Source organism: Anomalospiza imberbis, chromosome 2 (assembly GCF_031753505.1).
Source record: "Anomalospiza imberbis isolate Cuckoo-Finch-1a 21T00152 chromosome 2, ASM3175350v1, whole genome shotgun sequence".
Classification (NCBI taxonomy): domain Eukaryota; kingdom Metazoa; phylum Chordata; class Aves; order Passeriformes; family Viduidae; genus Anomalospiza; species Anomalospiza imberbis.
Genome location: NC_089682.1, coordinates 99,274,767 through 99,295,161, shown reverse-complemented (window position 1 = coordinate 99,295,161; position 20,395 = coordinate 99,274,767). Strand labels below are relative to the sequence as shown.

General features: G+C 34.7%; 1 protein-coding gene across 5 annotated transcripts in view; it reads left to right on the top strand.

The window, feature by feature from the left end:
• The window catches only part of RBM26 (RNA binding motif protein 26), a 51,855-nt gene extending 31,806 nt beyond the window's left edge, over positions 1-20,049 (top strand). For 4 of the 5 annotated variants that reach the window (XM_068182424.1, XM_068182422.1, XM_068182425.1 and 1 more), the window contains exons 15-22: positions 243-371; positions 2,518-2,592; positions 3,235-3,405; positions 7,049-7,153; positions 9,674-9,883; positions 11,596-11,682; positions 14,432-14,545; positions 17,903-20,049. In XM_068182424.1, coding sequence (XP_068038525.1) covers positions 243-371; positions 2,518-2,592; positions 3,235-3,405; positions 7,049-7,153; positions 9,674-9,883; positions 11,596-11,682; positions 14,432-14,545; positions 17,903-17,992 — 981 coding nt within the window. In that variant the 3' untranslated portion in view covers positions 17,993-20,049. The remainder of the gene's footprint in view (positions 1-242; positions 372-2,517; positions 2,593-3,234; positions 3,406-7,048; positions 7,154-9,673; positions 9,884-11,595; positions 11,683-14,431; positions 14,546-17,902) is intronic. The other variant, XM_068182426.1, reaches the window with a different exon arrangement.
• The last annotated feature ends 346 nt before the right edge of the window (positions 20,050-20,395 follow it).

The following is a 20,395-nucleotide window of genomic DNA, read 5'->3' as shown; positions in this document are numbered from 1 at the left end:
ACGAAATCTCAGTGGAGAGGATTTATTAGCTAATGTTGATAGCTTACATATCTGATGTGGTGCTGCCTCTTCAGAAATTGTTTAACTTCAACAACTCAAAAGAATTGCTACACCAAATTTTTATATTCCATATCATCAAAGGAGACAAAAGAAAAGATGCTTATATATTTTTAAGCACTCATGTGGGTTTTTTAAAAGATTGAAATTCACTGGCAAAAAAATAAAATGATTTCCTCCTATAGGTTTTATCTACTTCTACTGGCTTGACAAAAACTGTGTACAACCCTGCTGCTTTGAAGGCAGCACAGAAATCTTTGCCTGTTGTTTCCACTTCCGTGCTAGACTCTAATGAAGCACAGAAGAAAAAACAGGTAAATTAAATATGCTTCTTTTTAAAATGGACCTAGGTTGGGAACTTGTGACCTAGAGATAGAGCACTATGTATATTCATCTCAAGAATGTAGATGAAACTTGTTGCAAGATTAAATTCACTATAATGTTTTTTTTTTCCTACATATTACAAGAAAATTCAGCATTGTTTTGTTATTTTTCAGTGTATGTTCAGGCAGTGTAAGCAGGTTTAAAACTGTAGAAATTCAAAATGTGAAACACTTTTTCCTGGAATCAGAATCTACACGTTGAGGTATGAATTGTCTGTTGCAAGTGAAAGGGAGCATAGTATAGTCACTGTTCTTCTCTCTTAAACTATTCTGGAACTGGCCTCTATTCTCAGTGTATTTTGTACGTATGCCCAAAATGGTTTCTTCAAGAGAGCTGAGAATTTTATGACTCTGCATTTTGTTGTGTCTAAGCTATAGTTCTTCTGCACCCGCTTTTTTTTTTTACATAGTACTAGGCTTTCTCTTTTTTATATATGTTAGAAAGGAAATGCAACAAAAATGTATTTGGACTTAATAGGTCACTCAGATAGTTTAGCTTGCTTAGAATTTTCAGGAGAGCACAGCAGAGCTCATTCTTCAGGTTTATTCTTATCATTTAGAGGAACTAAATACACGACATTATTTACCTTACTGTTTTTTGACCACAAATTACGAATGCAATACTAAGGTTATGCCCAAACATAAGTGTTGAAATTAGTATAATTGTTACAGTTTTGGTCAAGTACTGCTAAATTTCTGTAATTTATGTCTAATGTAATTTGAACTAGCGGTTTGTAGCTGCACGTGAGTTTTGCCATTGGTCCAGAATTTATAGAAAGCAATTCTGATGTTGAGGTTTCATTTCATGTTTGTCCCCTAACATATGTTTTTAGAATTAGAGCCTTTACCTGTCAAGTTAAGATTCTAAATGCCTGTAAAATGGCAAAAAACTTGTAATAAAATTGTTGACTCATCATAACAGCTGTAGAGGTTTTTTTGAGAGATGACACTGACATTGTCTTCTCTCAAAAGTGATTGGCTCTTTTTCCATGTGATCTTGTGCTCCTTCCTGCCTTCGGAGATTTCTGTTACAATATACTAGTACTTGTGGAAAAACATTATTTTGTGGGACTGACTCCCTTCTTTTCCTCCTCTCTCCCTAGCTTTTTTTGGCATTCATCCCCTTATCTTACCTTCCTTTTCCCTTCAGAAAAATGATTGCACACTGTATTGAAAAACTAACATTTTATGCAGCAGAATTGGTCAGTATTTGGGAAGACATACAGAAACTTGACTACTGTTTCTTTTTCTATGGCTGCTGTGCATTTACAATCTTTGTATAAGATATTCCACTTGAAATTGATCCCAGTTGATCATCTTCTGCCTCTCCTCTACTACTCCATTAAATATGTTAATATCAAAGTTCTTAAGGGTTTTCGGCTGTCTAAGACTTCTGTATTTGAGAACAAGAAGCAACTGCTTTCTTACAAGCACCATTAGTAGGCACTGAGCACAGCAGGGATGGCATCTCCTCCTGCTTCTCATTTGGAGTGCAATATTGTCACTTACTGATCTGTTTCAGTTCATTTCAATTTGCCCATTGCCTGGTCAAGGTTCTGTTGTTGGCAGATGGAGTAGCTGTAGTGTTGGTTCCCAGTTAGAGCACCCAGACACAAAAGAGGTGCTTTTCTTTGGGTGACACTTCAAGTTTAGGAAAAAAAAAAGTTTTCTTTTTAATTGTAACAGTTCTGGAGACTGTGTTTTAATTGATGGGCTTGATTTACAAAATAATTGTGCTCACACATTTAAACACTTGTGTGATGTATCTCTTGAGGTAGTGTAATATGTTGCCTTTCAGCTTTTAGTGGAGTTGTGTAAGGTGTTACTTTATATGTGAGCTATAATAAAGTCTTCCAGCACAGATCGAACTAAAAAAAAAAAAAATAGATCTTTCTTTAATTTGGTGATGCATTATATTGTAAAACATAGTTGGAAATACCAGTACCTTGCATTTCCTGTTACTAATTTTTCCCCTGTTATTGTAAGTTACTACTGTGTAGTTGTCAGGTATAGTATATTATTCTGGCATTAATGCTTCAAAGTCTAGAAACTTTCTGTAATCTTTTTATGCTTCTAGGAAGCATTGCGACTTCAACAAGATGTGAGGAAAAAGAAGCAAGAAATCTTGGAGAAGCACATTGAAACACAGAAGGTAAAATACTAGCATTAAAGACAGTCATCAATTCAGTTATAAAATAATTCAGTTCAAAATATTTCAGAATTTGTAAGAATGCTTATTTTATAGGCCTTTCTTTTTGTTTATTCTCTTAGAATGGCATTATCATACTATTTCAAGTTTATAGTTCTAATCTAACTTGTCCTGTTAGTTCAGTTAAATAAAACCCTACGAGCTTATGCAATTTATGTCAAATTTTAATTGATATTGCCTAATTTGGGAGCAACATGCATGTGTTTGGGAGAAAGGAAAGCCTAAGTTCTGTGACAAGAGCGGGACAGAATGATGTAGAAAATGATTAATGACTGCAGTTAGGCTTAGGAAGAGGAAAAAAGCCAAAATGTCATTTAAGTGGAATAAAATTTTCAAATAATTCAAGTGTGTTAAGCAAATCTGTTCAAATGAATTGGAAATATCAGATGTTGATTTGTAAACAAATCAGAGATTCAGACAAAGATTTTAATTTGTACAATGTGTTAAAAGTCCTGTGTGTTGATTTGTAGGTCAAAGCAAAAGAAATGCAGTATTTGTTTTTTCTCTTAGTTATAATGACCTCTGGAAAACAGATCTGTATTAATAGTTGCTGAGTTAAAAGACTTCTTTTTCTGAACTGGACAGATGCTGATTTCAAAGCTGGAGAAGAATAAAGCCATGAAGTCAGAAGACAAAGCAGAAATCATGAAAACACTGGAAATTTTGACTAATAGCATTACCAAGTTAAAGGATGAATTAAAAGGTGTATCACCAGGAGGAGGGACTCCTTTAAAAAGCATGAAAACTAAAACTCAGGTACTCAAGTTTTGGTCATATTTTTAATAGATGAATTCACACATAAAAATAAGTAGTCCCATCAGTAAAAAACCCAAACTGGTTTAGTTTTTAAGTTCTCTTTGAAGTGAGATTTATTTTGCCTTCTTATCAAAGGAGCATAGTTAATTTTAAAACCATGCTGTTGTCTAAAAGCTGTATCTGCTGTTACACAGATACTGCATTCATCTAGAAGATCAAAAAAACCAAATCAAAAGTCTTATGATTCTTTCTTTTACTTTGTCCAATGGTTTGTGTATAGTCTATTGCTTTCATAAATTTTTAATATAAATTATGAAAATAGTATTTCTTATGCAAAAAGATTATAGTTAGCACAAATATCTTCTGGTCAGGCTTTATACACAAAACAAACTGTACTGGTATGTCATTTCCTGTGACTCTGTGTCATGGAAATTTGTCAATATATTAATCTTTTAAGATTGAAGCTTATACTGGTCAGTTTTCCTTTGATCTTAGTGCCCATATTTGGATTTTACCTGTGAGAAGTACTTTTTCCTCTGCTTCCATTCTTATTGATACCTGGCTGTTACCAGTTTCCCAGCTGCATAAAAATGCAATTATATTACCTTTTTAAAATGCACTATTTTGCTTTTTATAGAAGTATTTGTTCCTAAATTGGTCACAGCCTTGAAAAGAAATACCAAAAAGGAATACTGAAATTACTTCTCTATACTCAACTGTAGCTTCTTATATAGTTTGTCAGGAAAAAGTTGAAGCAACATGTATTTATCCTGAAAATGGGCATAGATTGTTAGGGTGGTCAGACAATAGAATAGGTTGCTGAAAGGGGTGGTGGAGTCACCATCCCTGTGGTGTTTAAGGTGCTTCAGGTGGCTACATCAAGTGCTGGGTAATGTGGTTTAATGGTTTACAGGTTACACTGGTAGTGCTGGGTTGTTGGTTGGACTTGATGATCTTAAAGATCTCTTCCAGCCTTGATGATTCTGTGGTTCTTGCTCCAGGCTTTTTGCAGTCTCAGGGTGTGGGATTGATGAAGGCAGGTCTTTTCAGTAAGGACTGAGGAGTAGGAAGTATTGAGTACCTCCACTGTTCTCATGTCCTTTGTTGTCAGGTCCTCTTTATTGTCCAGCAGTAAGACCACATTTTTCACAGCATGGTGTTCCTCTTGCTGCTGATTGACGCATTGAAGTCCTTCTTGTTTCTCACACCCCCTTGCCAGATTCAAAGCCATCAGTGGACTTTAGCTTTCCAAACTAGTACCTGCATTCTCAGATAATTTAAATGTGTTCCTTTTGTGCTCCAACTCTTGTACACCTTGATTTTGGATATAAGTTTTGTTAGAATCATCATGTTCATCCTGGTAATCATCCTGCCAAATTTATTTCCTGCATCTTCTGGAACTTGGAGGATGCAATTCTTCTTCAAAGGCTAGAAATCATCCTGCCTTTCCAGCAATTACCCAGACCCATGGTATTCAAACAGGCAGTTCTTTCCAGCTGTCTGGAGAAGGCCTCATGACTAGATAGTGTGGAGTACACACACACTGCAATATCACCTGTCCCCAGTCAGAGCTCTGTGTGTTCATACTGCACTCTCTAATGCAGAGCAGCTCCTACTCCTTGCTCATCCTTCCTTAAGAGCCTGTCTGTCCACTGTACCACTGCACTGTCTGTTTCTTTATGATGTTTCTGTAGTCCCAGGCAGATTGTAGCCCTGTAAGTGCACACAGACATCCAGTGCCTTATCTTTGTTTCACAAGTTTTGTGTATTAGTGTTTAGGCTCTTTAGAGAAGCACTGATTTCCCAGAAAAGAAAGGAGAGCTTGTCCCTGTGATGCTGTTGTGTAGGCCCCCCCTCATTTGTGTGATAGCTAAGATTATGTTTGAAATGATTCTTCAACCCAGTTTTGTTTATCTAGAGATCTGCCCACATCACCCTTTGCTTGGTAACCTGGTCCTCCATTTCCTTGTGTGGTAGTTGTTTTTACTAAGAAAAAATGAGGCAATATGCTAATGTTGAAGTTTTAATGAAGTTTTTGAGTTGCTTTTCCACTTCCTTTGTAATATGGAAAATGAAGACGCATTTCAAGTAGACCCACTTAATAGTGGACAAAGTATCCATTGTCTGTATGCAGTTTTGTTAACATTTGAAATAGCAAAACCAATCAGCCCCATCTGACTTTTGTAGAAATAAGGATTTTACAGAGCCTTTGTTTAAAATTTACAACTTTGAAAATTTTCTGAAAGACTTTGATCTTCACTCTCTTGTATTTTTTAAGTGTTTAAGACCTGGACAGCTCTGAGGAATATGGTGAAGATATGGAAGATGAGGCTCACGTGACTGTGCCGTTATCTTCGCCTATTTTTGCTTCTTCCAGTTTGTTCAGATTACAAAAGGCTCTTCCCCTTTCAGTGAGAAACCTTTGCTGCCTCTTGGTGTGTCCTGGAGGAGGTATTTTCTTCTTCAGACTTGGCACAGCTCTGTAACAGAGAAGTCTTCATTAAGACCACTAACAATAAATCTCAAAAGTATTCATTACACCAGTGTCACTGGCTGCTCTGTGAGTGCTAGGTGCTGGTGGGATTTCAGAGACACTTTGTTCCAATTTTGAAAATTTGGAAGAACATTATACAGATAATGGATTTTTTCATTTGGTTGCTGTAGATAATCAGTAAATGGGGGTGAATAGACTCGAGGTTGAAGTTGCCAGTTGAATAATCCAGATTTTTTTTCTTTTAAAGATTCCAGGAAAAACAAAAAAAATCACCTTTCTTTATCAGTGGTGATACTTGATTTCCAACTGTTACAAGCACGAATTCTTAATCTTATTACATTCAGCCTTTGCTAACATTTCATGCCGTTGTTTTGAATCAACACGTGTAAACGTAAACTGTTTCACAATCCTGTGTAGTTTTTTTTATAGTTAGCCTTCATTTGTGATGTCACTGAAATGTTTGAGTCCTGCTTCTTCCATTAGAAAAGTTTCACTTTGGATCAGAACTTCAAATTAAGTTTTCATGGTCACATAAATCTTGCCCTGCATCTCAGTGGTTGCAGTGAACATGTCCTAATTGTGATTCATAGAAACTTTTCTGTTTCGAATATATTTTATGAATTTCAAATTTTTTTTTAAGATTCTGTGTCCTGGAAGGTAACTTTGAGTGCATGAGAGACCAGTCTTTTGTTAGTAAAGGTCTTGTTACTTCCTGTGTTTCTTCACTGTGGTCTGAACAGAATTACCATATTTGTGCTTTTGCATTGTGACATTGTAATAAACTTAGAGGCTTTTTCTCAGTACTGATCATAGATTTTTGTATTCATTCATAGCTGTACTGCCTTTTTCATCTCCTTTTAGTTCATCTCATCACCATAACATCTTGAATTTTTATTCTATGTATCTTTAGAAAAAGTTCCATTAGCTTTGGCTTTGCTTGGTAGTCTAAAAGGCTTGACATCACAAAGCTCAGATGGAAGCTTTACCTTGACATGAAGGCTCCTAAGCTTGTGCATTTTTTGTTTTTGGAGGTGGAAACCCAGTGTAATAAGCAGTATACCTGCAAAGTTACAGCTTTTTATTGAACAATTGTTTCCTTGTAGAGAATGTGAACTGTGAAACTAATAATTTACCATAACAATTTCTTAGATGCAGAAGGAGTTGCTAGATACTGAACTGGATTTATACAAGAAGATGCAAGCTGGGGAGGAAGTTACTGAATTAAGACGAAAATACACAGAACTGCAGCTGGAAGTATGTTTGTGTCTTCTTTTGTAGCAATTAACTTTTAATCAAATATGTTTCTTTGTGTTAATTATTTTGCGTATTGTATCATGAACTATTTTTACCCAGAGTGCAGTATTAAGTTCTGTGTAGAAGGAGACATTTAGCAATAATATTTTAAAAAAACACTTTCTCTACTGCAGTGGAATTGAGAAGTAGTATTATCTCTATTTGCATTTGCTAATCTGTTTAAATTCTGTAACTATTTGGATGATACAATATTTTATAGATTTGTGGGTATTAATGCTTTCTTGAGAATGTGAAGTGTTTTTAAATTGTTGCCTGAATGTTGTTTTGTGTTTGACACAGAAAAGTTAAGAAATACTGCCTAATCTTTTGTTCTCAAATGTTAGCATGCTTTTAATGAGATTAATCAAAAAGCTTGAGATGCCAAAAGTAATATTATTACAGTGTTGTGTTGGTTGCAAGAGGAGAACTTAAGAAAAGCAAATAGAGTGTTTGAGGAAATATTCAATGTGTAGAAACACATTTTTTTCTTCCAAGTACTTGATTTGAAAAAAAACTGAGATGGCTGCACAAAATTCTTCATATGTGTGTCTAATTTTGAGAAACTATGAATACTGTGGTTGTTATTCTGTGTTATATTGCACTTTCTTGCCTATATGACTGTGTAATATCTACTTGAATCACTTGATAATCTTATTTCTTTTTACTGTTAAGCAGGGCTGCTGTGTCACTTAAATTGCTCTTGTCTTACGTATGTCTTACGTATTACTGCATATGAATACAGCACACATATGTGCAGCCAAGTTGCATTAAATCCTTACTTTAAAACTAAGTTGTTCTGCAGTTTTGGTAATTGTGAAAATAGTTTTACTAATAAATCAAACCAATTGAATAGAGATGGTACAAAAGCTTATGTTAACAGTATATTTTGTGATGGTGAGTAATACTGTATAAGCGTGCTGAAAGCTTGTTTATAAATCCTGCATCTCAGAAAATAAGTGAATTGAATGACATGTCAAATAGGAAAAGTAGGTGCACATTTAAGATAAAGTTACGTCATAGCTGAGTGCACTAATCCTACTCCATCTCTAAGTCTGTTTGTATTTTGAGTTAGGTAAAAAAGAGCTCTTTTAGGACAGTAATATTTAAATGAATTTTGTGAAGCCTTTAGCAAATACCAACAGAAGTAGATGGAGTAAAACAGGGTCATCAGTAATGCACACTTATATCTTTCAGGGAGCAGCATGAAATATATCCCTTGCACGGATTACAAGAGAGATATGGGGTTTATTTCCCTTGATGTTTGTTTGATTCTTCAGTATTCTTAAAAATTCTTTAAAAAACTTTTATTCACACATTGTGCTTGTGACTTTGACTCCCACAATATTTAATGTGTTGTTTCTTTGACTCATAACCTGTTTTTCTGTTCCAGGTGACCCTGACTTTACTGAAAGAAAATCCAAATAGTTTACAGCTTGTTTGTTGAGTCAGCATGCCCTGAATTACTCATTTAAACATTTTAAAATGTTTAAAAAAACCCAAACAAAGAACAAAACTGAAAAAACCCAAACGCCTCAGGATTATGTTTATAAAAAATTAAAAAGCAAACTAGATGCTATGGTAAAATTATCTGAATAATTTAATGAATAAAGCCATAAGAAAATGATCTCCTCATGGGTGGTATCACTGACATGGATTAAAGTAGTGCCATTGCTGCTTGAGTTTGTAAACATTGTAGGATTTATTAAAAGCATGGTGATTTCATTTAACATTTGATTCCTATGGCAGATCTATTTGGGATCAAAATTATGTTTTTTTCTTGCTGTAAACATTGAAATTAGATACCTGAAAGTGGTCTTTCAAAGCATAAAGTAACTTTTTGAAATTAGTTTTTAAATGACTTTCACTGTCATCGGCCTTGTGATTGTTCTTGAAAATCATATGCTAGTTCTTTAGAAGGGATACACAGGTACTGTGGAAACGGAAATTTTTGAGTACCTAGAGCCAAGTGTTCATTGAATATTTTGTCCTTGGAGGTGCCCCTTATAAGCCTTTGTTTCACATCTCACAATTCTGTGGCCAAAAGCTCTTAAGCTGCAAGAATTCTGGTCAGAATAAAGGCCTTGCCTAAACTTTAGAGGCAAAGGGTAAAGTAAAGAAACTAATTAAGTAGTTATTAGACACCATATCAAGAAATTTTGATAATGAAATTTCAGTTATGCAGCAGCTGTTTTTTCCTGTGAGGAGTTAATCTTCACAGATAAGGGCTCTTTTGATACCTGGTTCTTGTTTCCTTTTTCTGTTCTATTATTGGTCTGGTAATAATTGCCCTTTAGATAATTAGCTTTTGAATGTTACTTAAATGTCCACCTTCAGTTATTTTAAGACCTGCAAACTGCTCTTTCTAGGGCTTTCTTGGGGATGTGTTTTTAGGAAACATCAGAATAAATATGTGTTTGTTAATTCTATCTAAATATGTAGACTGAATTCTAATCTATCAATATGTTATGTGTAAACATATAGGCTGCCAAGCGAGGGATTCTGTCTTCAGTTCGCGGTAGAGGGGTTCACACGAGAGGCCGGGGTGCAGCACGTAGCAGAGGCAGAGGAATACGGGGCCGGGGGAGAGGCAGAGGAGTTCCTGTGCACGCGGTGGTGGATCATCGGCCCAGGGCACTGGAGATCTCTGCCTTCACCGAAAGTGACAGAGAAGATCTTCTGCCTCATTTTGCGGTATGTCGCAATTGCACTCTTTTTTTTCCCTTTGGATAACATCCTTCCATTGAATGATTTGTTTTCTCCTGATTCGGTTAATCTGGAAATATTATGTAGGAATGAATCTTAAGCATGATATGCAGAGGATGCATTAGGAAAAGCTAAAACAGGAAAAATAGACTATTGCTTCAACTAGTTATAGCTGTAATCACATAGCATTTACAAGGCTTTTTTTTCCTTACAAAGACAAATGGCTTGTAATATTTATTTGCTCAGGACATATGTAATTTTTTTACAATTTCTTAGGTACAAAATGATAAAATTACTGAAGGGATGTTGAGAACAAAGATTGATTTATTGCCAAACTTTCAGTACCTGAAGTCAGTCTGTCTTTGTTGAAGTACCTTAACAAGTGCTTAACAAAAATTTTCTTCAAATATTTTCAGTGCTTTTGCCCAGCTTTCTGAATTTAAGAGTCAGAGTGAAAATTGTGCAATTGTATGTAGATCTTGAAAAGGCATCCAAATATTTCTGTCTAATCATATACTTAAGTTTAAGAAGTCAGATCTTTTTCTACCTTTTTTTCCCTATTTTCAGTCTAAAAAATGATAAATTGACATACATAATTTTTAGCAAATTTTTATTTGCAAATATAATAGTGAAAAATCAACATAAATTTATAAAACCACTTCTTCTCCAATTTAAAAAAAAGAGTACAACAAAAGCAAATTTGTTTATTTTGTGGAATATATGCTAAGAATATCATGCGAATCTTCATCTGTGCAACCCTCTTTATTTGTTTGGGTTTTTTTTTTCCCAACATTTAATTGCAGTGGTCCTCTCTGAAGGGAGAAGTCCAGGAGCTTGTTAGTCCACTAAATTGTACTCCAGTCAGTGTACTTAATATTTTCCGTCAGGCAGTCATGCAAGAAGGTTTAAATAAAAAAAGTCAAACAAGCACCTGTCTCTCTTTTTATAGGAAACTTACTATCTTTAACAAGCCAAATAGTAATCAAAAAGAACTTTAGTAACACGAAGAAATACAATTCCATTCACAGTGTTAGTAGGATAACACTGAGAAAAAAATTAACTAATTTTGCAAGTTGCAAGTTTGCTGTTTTAAACTTGCTTCAGTTTCTATTGGAAATGCTGTGAGCTGTATTTCTGTTTTTGTAATGTGATGCCACAACTCTGTGCACATCAGCAGTGCAGTCCACTTGTACATGTGTGGGTTTTTGTTGGTCTTTGTAGCTTACAGTGATGGCAGCATCAAAGGTAGCAGTACCATCGTGGCTATTATAGGAATAGATAGGTCCTGTTATTAAGATGCTGAAACACAGTTGTTTAGTTGTTTTCAAACTTTTTCTACAGCTCCTGTAGAAATACTTCTGTGGAAGAATTTTGTAATGGGCTAATGTAATAATTTCAAGATCCCTTCTCTCTAATCAGAAGAGAAATACTGAAGCAGAACAGCCTGTTTCTATTATAGTTTTATGTCATACCTATAAGAATTGGGAAATCCAGAGACAAGAGCACTTTGATGGTTTAGAAATGCAAGTACAAGTAGCTGTATTCTTGGCTAGGACAAGTTCTTCGGCATTAAAATTGTGAAGTATACACTGTTCTAATTTTCTACTTTTTTTTGAGGTTGTTTGATTTAGGACTGCATTTTTAGAGGTGGGAGAAGTATTTTACTAAACTTTTTTTTGTTGTTGTTTATTTATCAAAAGCAATATGGTGAAATTGAAGATTGCCAGATAGATGACTCTTCTCTCCATGCAGTGATTACTTTTAAAACAAGAGCAGAAGCTGAAGCTGTGAGTATAGTCTTTCTTGAAAATACATTTCAGCATTCAAATACTTTCTGTTTATGTTACACTTCTGTATTTGATTAAATGTAATATTGTTAACTATTTTAAAACTATTGACACAAAAGTGTAAATTAAATAAAAATGTCAGTACTGTATGGTACTGAAATACTTAGTAAATTAAGTTTATAGCAAAGTGAGGTGCAGGATGTAAAAGGGAAATTAAGAGAAACACTTAGGAATTGATATTTAGATGTCTTGGTTTATCTTAATTTAATTGCCAGGTTTTTTCACCTGAAGACTTGGTACCCTCATAGAGTACCTGGAATTTCACTGACATCCTGCAGTCAACCTATATATTTACTTGGGGATCAGTTTGGTTTACCTTTGTCTGAAACCCCGTGGTAGTGTAAATGGAATTTGTTTCTCTTTTTCCCCCTTTTTACTATATTTTTAAAAATTTTTGGAATTACAGAAGCATAGAGTTGCAGAAGTAACTTTTAGAAACTAAAATCCGCAGTTGACTTATGTTATAATTCAGTATCATTACATATGGATCATTAGAACTTAATACATTTGGCTCAGCAGGATTCCTGCCTTACTTGGTCCATGGTGTAGGCATATAATATAGGTATATTATGTGATCCTGAACAAATTAATGAACAAAATTGTTCTACAAATGATTTTTACTTTAAAATCCTTGTGTCACTGTTGGGATGGAGTATTCCTGAAAATAGTAGGGACTACAGAAACAATGGATTCATATTTGCAGTATGGTTGTATGGAAAGATTTCAGTTTATTTTTATATTTTGCACAAATTTTATTGTGTGGAGTTTACCTGATCACAGTTTTCATACCTGGCCAAACACCAGTGAGGTAATTGACAGAAAAAACTGCTATTTACAATGCAAATCAACCGCTGGGGACAGTAGTTTTGAACACTTGGAGTATCCTTTATGGTTAGATATTTTGATATCCATGTGCCAAAGATGTTTTCCAAAAACACAGAATTCTGTTTTATTTGTGAAACTCTTAGCTATAGCAATGATGAGCACTAACTGTATGGAGATAGTATTTACTCTGTAAAAAAGGAGGTACATGGTGTATACTGACTGATAGGGGAAAACAGTATTGTACAGCTGTATTGAAGGAACACAGTTCAACAGTGAGCAAAAGTTCTGTTCAAAGATAAAAGCTGCTGTAATTAGTATACTCATAAATGAATTGAATTGAAGTTGGGATTTTAGTTGTGGTGCTTCCTTGTATTGGGTACTTCCTTTTGCAATTTCATATTCTTGACATTGTAGTTTACATAAGAAATACTCTTAAGTGTGGAGAGAAAGTTCTGCTTCCCTCTAAAGAAATTTTGGTCACCTAGAACAATAATCCATTTTTGTGGACTATCCAAATAAAGTCTTTTCTTCTCCCAGATGGAGTATGATTCTCACTGCAAGGATCAGGATTCATGATCAGTGTTTGAAATGTCCATGTTCTAGTGAGCATTAAACCATTTAATAGCCAAACTTGTGTTTGATTAGACTTTGTGTCTAATTTCACCTTCATTTTTAAATGAAGATTTTATGAAAACTGGGTTCAATCAAATCTAGGAAAATTTGTATTTTCTTTAAGATAGTCTTACATATTAAATATATTTCAATTGGAATATCTGTGTTTGCAACTAAAGCATTAAGGCTGGCAATTTGAGAAGTTGTAGAAGGTAAGCATTAAAAACCTCTGCTGAGGCAAATTGTGAAGTAAATGCTGCTAATATTTTACCTTCTTAAATGAAAATAGGCCTGGGCTTTATGATCATTTATGTTCTAGCCTAGAAGGAAGATTCCCTGTTGTAAAATGTTGCATTTTTATGTATTAGTAATTTCTTGCAAAGATTACAAGTTATTTCTGGACCTAAATATCACTTATAAGTACTTTTAAAAATTCTAGTTGTGTGACATTGTGATGAGACCATGGACAAAAAGCTCCTGAGCTGCATTTTAATAAGCATAGAATCTTTTAAATTTATCATAAATTTATATGTACAGATTTAAAATTTATACCTGGGGACTTTAATATCACACAATTCATGTTCAGATGTCATTGAACATGTAATTGTTTCTACATTTCACATTATGCTGTACTTTCAGATTGTACTATAAATCTTCTCTGACCATGATGGTTATTTCGGAATGTTGCTAACACTGCTTTATGCTCATTCATGTTACTTTAATTTGAACATACTATTTCCGAAGCAGCCACTTAATGCACCTGCTATTCAAAGACATGAATATCCCATAAGTTAAAAATTTTTACATTTCAATTACAACAGCTTTACTGGAAGACGAATGTTTTCCAGTAGATTAAATTGTAATCACAAAAGGGCTTTTTTTCAGTTGTTTGACTGTTGGGTTTTTAAAAATATGTTAAATCATTTGTAGGGATGTCTTACTTCTTCAGTAAGTTATGCATTAACAGTTTTGTGTCTGTCTTGGAAAGGTGAGGAACCCAGCAAAATAATACTTAAAAACAGGAAGGCGTTGGTTCAGTATGTTACCCACATTACCAAATGATTTATGGTTTTCCAAGCTTATTTTCTTCTAAACGTATTTTCATCATTTTCCTCAAAGGATGTATGAATTGCATGTGCAGTGAATGAAGTTGTTTCGTTTAACCTAGTAGCAGTACTTCGTATGAACATATTGCAACTTCAACTTTCTTTTGTGAAGTCATTTGTAACTAAGATAGTTAAACTTGTTTTAGGCTGCAATTCATGGAGCTCGTTTCAAAGGACAAGAGCTAAAGTTGGCATGGAACAAGCCTGTTGCTAGTATGTCAGCTGTTGAAACAGAAGAAGCTGAACCTGATGAAGAAGAAGTAAGCTTGCTTTTTCTTTATTTTTTATTTTAATTTTTCTTTTTAAAAATGAAATAATACAGCTTTTTCAAAAAGAAAATTTATCTGTGGATTCATACTTGTATTTTTTAATCTAACTCACATTTTGATATCAGAAAGTAGATTTCTGTATATTTCTTGGCTTTAGGGTGTTGAAAGTCTAGATACTTTGCTTCTGCTTGCAGAAATATTTAATTTCTTACATAACAAAAAACTTTAGAGGATATATCTGGAAAAATGGAAGGCACAGGTTTTGAACTTGCATGAGAGAGATTGATGATTTTGTCCAAAACATGGGTTTGTGCCATCTACTTTTGGCACTAATTTCTTAGAGGATCATATTTCAGACTCTAATTTTCCTTTATAGATATGGCTCAGAGGATACAGGTGAAGGAGTAATTTAGAGCATTTTCTGACTTCACTCAATCATCTAAAGTACCCTTGCTGATTGTTAATCTTCATCATGGTCCATGAGAGATACTAAAGCCTTGTCCAAATACTCCTCATTGGTTAATGTAGGAATAGTGGGGCAATATGTATTGATGCAATCTCACTCATTACACTCAAAATACCTATGTTTGTGAATTCAGAAAAATAAATGTCACCTGGGGATAAAATCAAGCAATCTTTTTCAAAATTTATTTACTGTCAGTTAACTGTATCCACATAATTGGCATAGAAGAGTTGAAGTGGAAGTGCACCTTGACTTACTCAATGACAGTATTTTGTCTGCATCTTTTTCCTGTGGCATTTTGGTGGATCTACCACAGAAGCAGCTTCACAAGTTTGCTTTGATACAACCAAATTTGGTTAGTTTTCTTACATTGGTGGTGTTCACTTTCTGTTTTTTTTTTTCCTGAAGAAAGCCACTTTGTCTGCTGGCTTCCTGTCTCCAAAAATGCCGATTTGTTTTTTGTGTGCCAGTTGAAGATAGGTACCTCTCATATTAGACATTTGTGCATTCCAGTTTACTGAGTGCTACTTCTCTCATGTACACAAACCTCAAGCGTTGTCAGATGGTTATGAGCTGTGAGTGAACAAGAGACTATATTACGGAATCTTCAGAGCATCTTAAGTCTTTTGTCACATCTCCTTCAGGGAAGTATTGTCTTGGAAGATCAACAGCAGTGTGTTGATGCAAGGAGTCTGCATTGTTGAGAGGTCTCCTCGAGTAACCACTTCACTGAGACTTTTTGTGTAGTGAAGGAAGGGCATGCAGGGATAGGCAAACACCTCAGCAGATTAAAGGAAGGAATGTACAGATTCACTGGCAGGCGAACTACAGCGAGATCTATCTTTTAACTGCCTTAGCAGTTTTTCCTGTGGAAAATACCTAAGAGTTGAACTTGGATCAAAACCCTTAGCTGTTCATTGGTTTTGTCTGCTTGCCACTTACTTAATTGGTTTTATAGCAGCAGTTGTAAGCACATGAAAAAGGTTTTCTTCATTATTCCATATCTATAATGCCATGCTAGTTCAGCTGAATACTATGGTAGAGAAGGTAGCAGGCTTAAGACTTGAATGAAAGTGAGTACTTTGTCTCAAAAAAAAAGCACTATATAATTCAGCTGAGTGAGATTCTTAATAATGAAACAGGGTGTCCCAGTCCATTATGTAAATAAGAGGAAAGTCTTATGGACTTGAGCACTTTAGAAAATCCCTGATGAGTAGGCAGCTAATTTTAAAAGCATCTAGTCTTCCTAGATGACTTATGTTCTACACCTGGGTGCCTAACAAAAGACTTGACTCTGCTGAGTCCACAACTGATCCCTAAGAAGAGTATAAAATGTGTAAGTAGAGATAAGCTTTTAATCATTAGAGGGTTGCAGCTGAGGGACTTCTTGAGTCAGAGATGTGGTGTCTTTGTAGTTGAAAGGCCTTGACATGTGTTTATTGTATGAATTTATCTGGTTTCTTTGGATTCTGAGTAACATCTGTAATGTCTTGTAACAAGGAATGCTACTGTTCAACTATGTCTACTCTGAATAAGTATTGTTCTAGTGGATCTGCCACCTACATGTTCTCTCTTCACTTTCTTTAAGATACTTAATATGCAGGGACAGTGTCATAGTTCCCCTCAGTTATTTTCTCTCCCTATAGTTGTTCCCCTGTATGGAAGCCTGGCTTTTTCATCATCTCTTTTACCACTCAGTCTTGTGCTCTGTAGAGTTCTGCACTGTGCATTGCCCATAACTCCTCCTCTTTGACTGTTGCACTGTTGTATTATAGCTCACTGAACATCAGGGAATACCAGGAAAGAATCTAAGTCCTCAGAAAGCTTCTGTGTTTTAGTCAGGGTCAGACTATGCAGGCATACATTGATAGACAGGTCAGCTGTCAGCAGAGCTCCTTTTGAAACTCTGCTTCCCATATGCAAGAGTAATGAATATAGTCGTTTCTCCCTCTTGTAAAAGAGCCTACTGGAAAGAGAGAAGGCTTAGTTCTAGGCTTTGTTCAGCCTAGAGCCCCTTCTCTCTCAGAAGACTTCATAATTTTGCAAATCAACCTTCACACCTCTTGCTGAATTTGGAAATACTGTAGCAAAAAACCTACAATTCCTTCGACACAAAATAAGCAAGAATGAACACAGCTGCTATCTAACAGCTGGGCAGTTTTGCTAGGGAAAGACATCCTTATGTTTTAGTCCTTTCTTTAGCTATGACAGAGTTTGCTGTGTTAGGTGTGATGGTCAAAAAATTTCCAAGATAGGATAGTTTATATACACCTTTGTGTCTATATGTAGAAAGAAATTAAAGCAACTTGTATTCAAAGGCTTTGAAGTCTGTCAAGTTATGTTGTTATGGAACAGAATTGAAAATATACTAATACAGTTTGTCTGAATTTCTCTAAATACCTGTCTCTCTACCTCGTTTAAATTTTTATATTGATTTCAATCTTGATTAAGCTATCAAAATCAAAAATTCCGAGATTCAGCCTTTTTGATACTGTGGAACATATGGATTAAGCTCTTGGATGAAAACACATAGATACTGTGAACATGCAAAAAAACATTAGTTTTCAGTATATCATTCTGTTTCATGGGAACATAGCAGCTTGGACATGAATGATATGCTGTAAAATCAGAAGAGCTGTTTAAGGATGAGGTGCATGTGTCATGGTCATCTTGAAGTCTGTTAAAAAAAAAGTTTCATTTGCTATTTAGTAATATATGTATATAAGAAATACATATCCCCAGTGTACTTTCTTGAAAGCATTAATGTTTACCTATTCACAACCAAATTTTCTTCTTTATTAAAGTGCAAGTGTCAGAAATTTGTATTTTGCCTTTTGATTTTTAACATTTTTTGATTTAACAGTTACCATATTTTTCTCTTGAAGTTTCAGGAAGAATCTTTGGTGGATGACTCACTGCTTCAAGATGATGATGAAGAGGAAGAAGAGAATGAATCTCGTTCATGGAGAAGATGATTCAACTGATCAATGACAATGCTAGAGCTGCACCTGTGTTGCATTAGTATTACCTAATGTACTTCTGCATCTTTGTATTAAAAGGGGTTTTGTGATGAAGTTGGATTCTGATATAGATTAAAAAGCAGCTGGTCAGTTATACATTTTGAGAGATTGATGTTTGAGTTACATTTCAGTAAATGATTGCTAAAGACATCATACTAGGAACATATGCAATGTTTTTATTACATAGTTCTACAGAAAGTTACAGAATTCTTTGGGTTCTTTGTAATTTACTGAATTGGTCAAACACAAATGACCAAAAGTTGTTATAACATAGATAATTTTTGTTCTATTCCAGATACGGAATGAAAATTTGCATTTAAAATCTTTGTGAATGTTTTCAGAAATGAATAGATAACAGTACTAAACTGAAGTCTCTAAAGTTATGTATTCATAATATTGCATAGTAGTATGCTTAGGCTTTACTATGTACTAGCCTTTTGTTGGATTTGTGTACGTATTTTACCTATGGGTTTTAATGATAAGGTGTATGACTGCTTTGCATATAAGTCCTTATGACTTTAAGATGTTAAAAAATAAAGAAATGGAATGGTCTTAAAAAAAAAAAAGAAAAAGAAAAAAAAAAAGCAATAACCAAAAAAGCTAAGGCAATGGTCCTTCATGATGAAAAAAAAAAAAAAAAAAAAAGAAAAAAAAAGAGAAAAGACCATTCCAGATGGCAACCCCCACCCCCATGTTCACAAAAGGAGCTTGAATCACTATCACTTACGCTAAAATAATACTGAATATATGAAACCAATCTCAATCGTGTTTTATCTACAGTAACACATGGTGTACTCTTCATAAAAACTTTTGGATGTTCTGAATTTAAAGTGATGCAAGTCAAATCTTAAATAGAATAATACTCTAAACAGTACGGAATTTTGTAATATATCTTGCACTGTGCAACTCTAGAAGAAAGTTTGATGCCACAAAAATAACATGCAGTACTGAAATACAGTTTAGAAAAATATGTGAGGAGAATCTGAATAATTAGTAGGTAATAGTCTAAAAATTTGAGTACGCAACTGATGCATTTTTTAATATTGTTTTATGATTACATTTTTTCATTTAAAAAGTAACACCTGGAGAATCCTGTGTTCACACTATAGCACATATTTGCCATTCAAAAATGCATGAATGTTAGTGTACTCTACAGAAAATCTTCATGGCTCTTTCTAGCTGGTCTTTCTGGTATATGAGGTCTGAAGTTGCTTCTTAGGAAGGGGAACTGCCGACCCTTTTGCAGTAAAGGACCTCTCAGACAGACTTGGTTTTATTTCTACTCAGTGGCGTTTTGCTGGACTGGTTTCAAAAGGAAACCCATTTGTTAAGTATTAAATTCTTGGGTTTTGTTTTTGTTCTGAAGGGAGTGGGTGGGGTGTTGTTTTAATATTTCCCCCTCATTAATGAGTGCATCATAAAACAACTGTCTTACTTATCAAATAGATGGATATGAGCCTGTACCACCATTCACTTAAGCGTTGGACTCGATGATCCTTATGGGTCCCTTCCAACTTGGAATATTTTGTGATTTTGTGATAGTACTTCAGTTAATAGGGTGTTTTCATTAGTCCATGTTTTTGTCTTTTGCTGGAAAGACGGGGAGAACTAGTATAAGTCATGTCCCTGTTTTTTTTCGTTTTTTCAATTCCATCGTAGGAATGGAGGAAAGTAGAAGTAGTAGCATTCTAGAGAGAAGAGCTCCAGCTGTAGAATTTTTGTTTGTGCTTTTCAGTTATTTGAAGGGATTTCAAGAACTGGATCCTGTTTTTTTTGTTGAGCTTTTGATTTGGTTTAGTTTTCCCCTCTGTCCTGATGTGTATGCGTATCTTGTTGCAAAACACATGCACTTAAATTTTTGTACAGTCCTAGTTTCACATTGAAATGTCACAATTGACTGCCATGCTTGTTACACTAAGTTCTAAATTTTGCCGTAAGGAATTGTATTTGGGAAATTGATTTCCTTTTACACTGAATTTCAGGCAAAATAAAATATTTTAAGAACCTTTTTATCCAGTGCTCTGAATGAGCTGTTCTAATTCACTGAATTAAGTACAAGCTTTCCTACTTTTTAGATTAATTTAGTACATTTGAAGGGTGCCCAATTGATGTTGAGATTTTTTGTGTTGTCTTACAGCACAGGAAAACACTGTCCACGCTCCATGAAGTGTTTGTGTGACATGCTTTGCTGCTCAAACCTGCCTTTTCATTGCAGTCACTCAACACAAGCTAACGGCAATTATAAGTGTGTTTTTTACATGGATGCTTCTTACAAATCATCTGAAATTGCTGTATCATATAATTTGAAAACTTAGGTTCCAAGTTTGCCTGCTTGTTTTGAATTCAGCCTGGTAATGC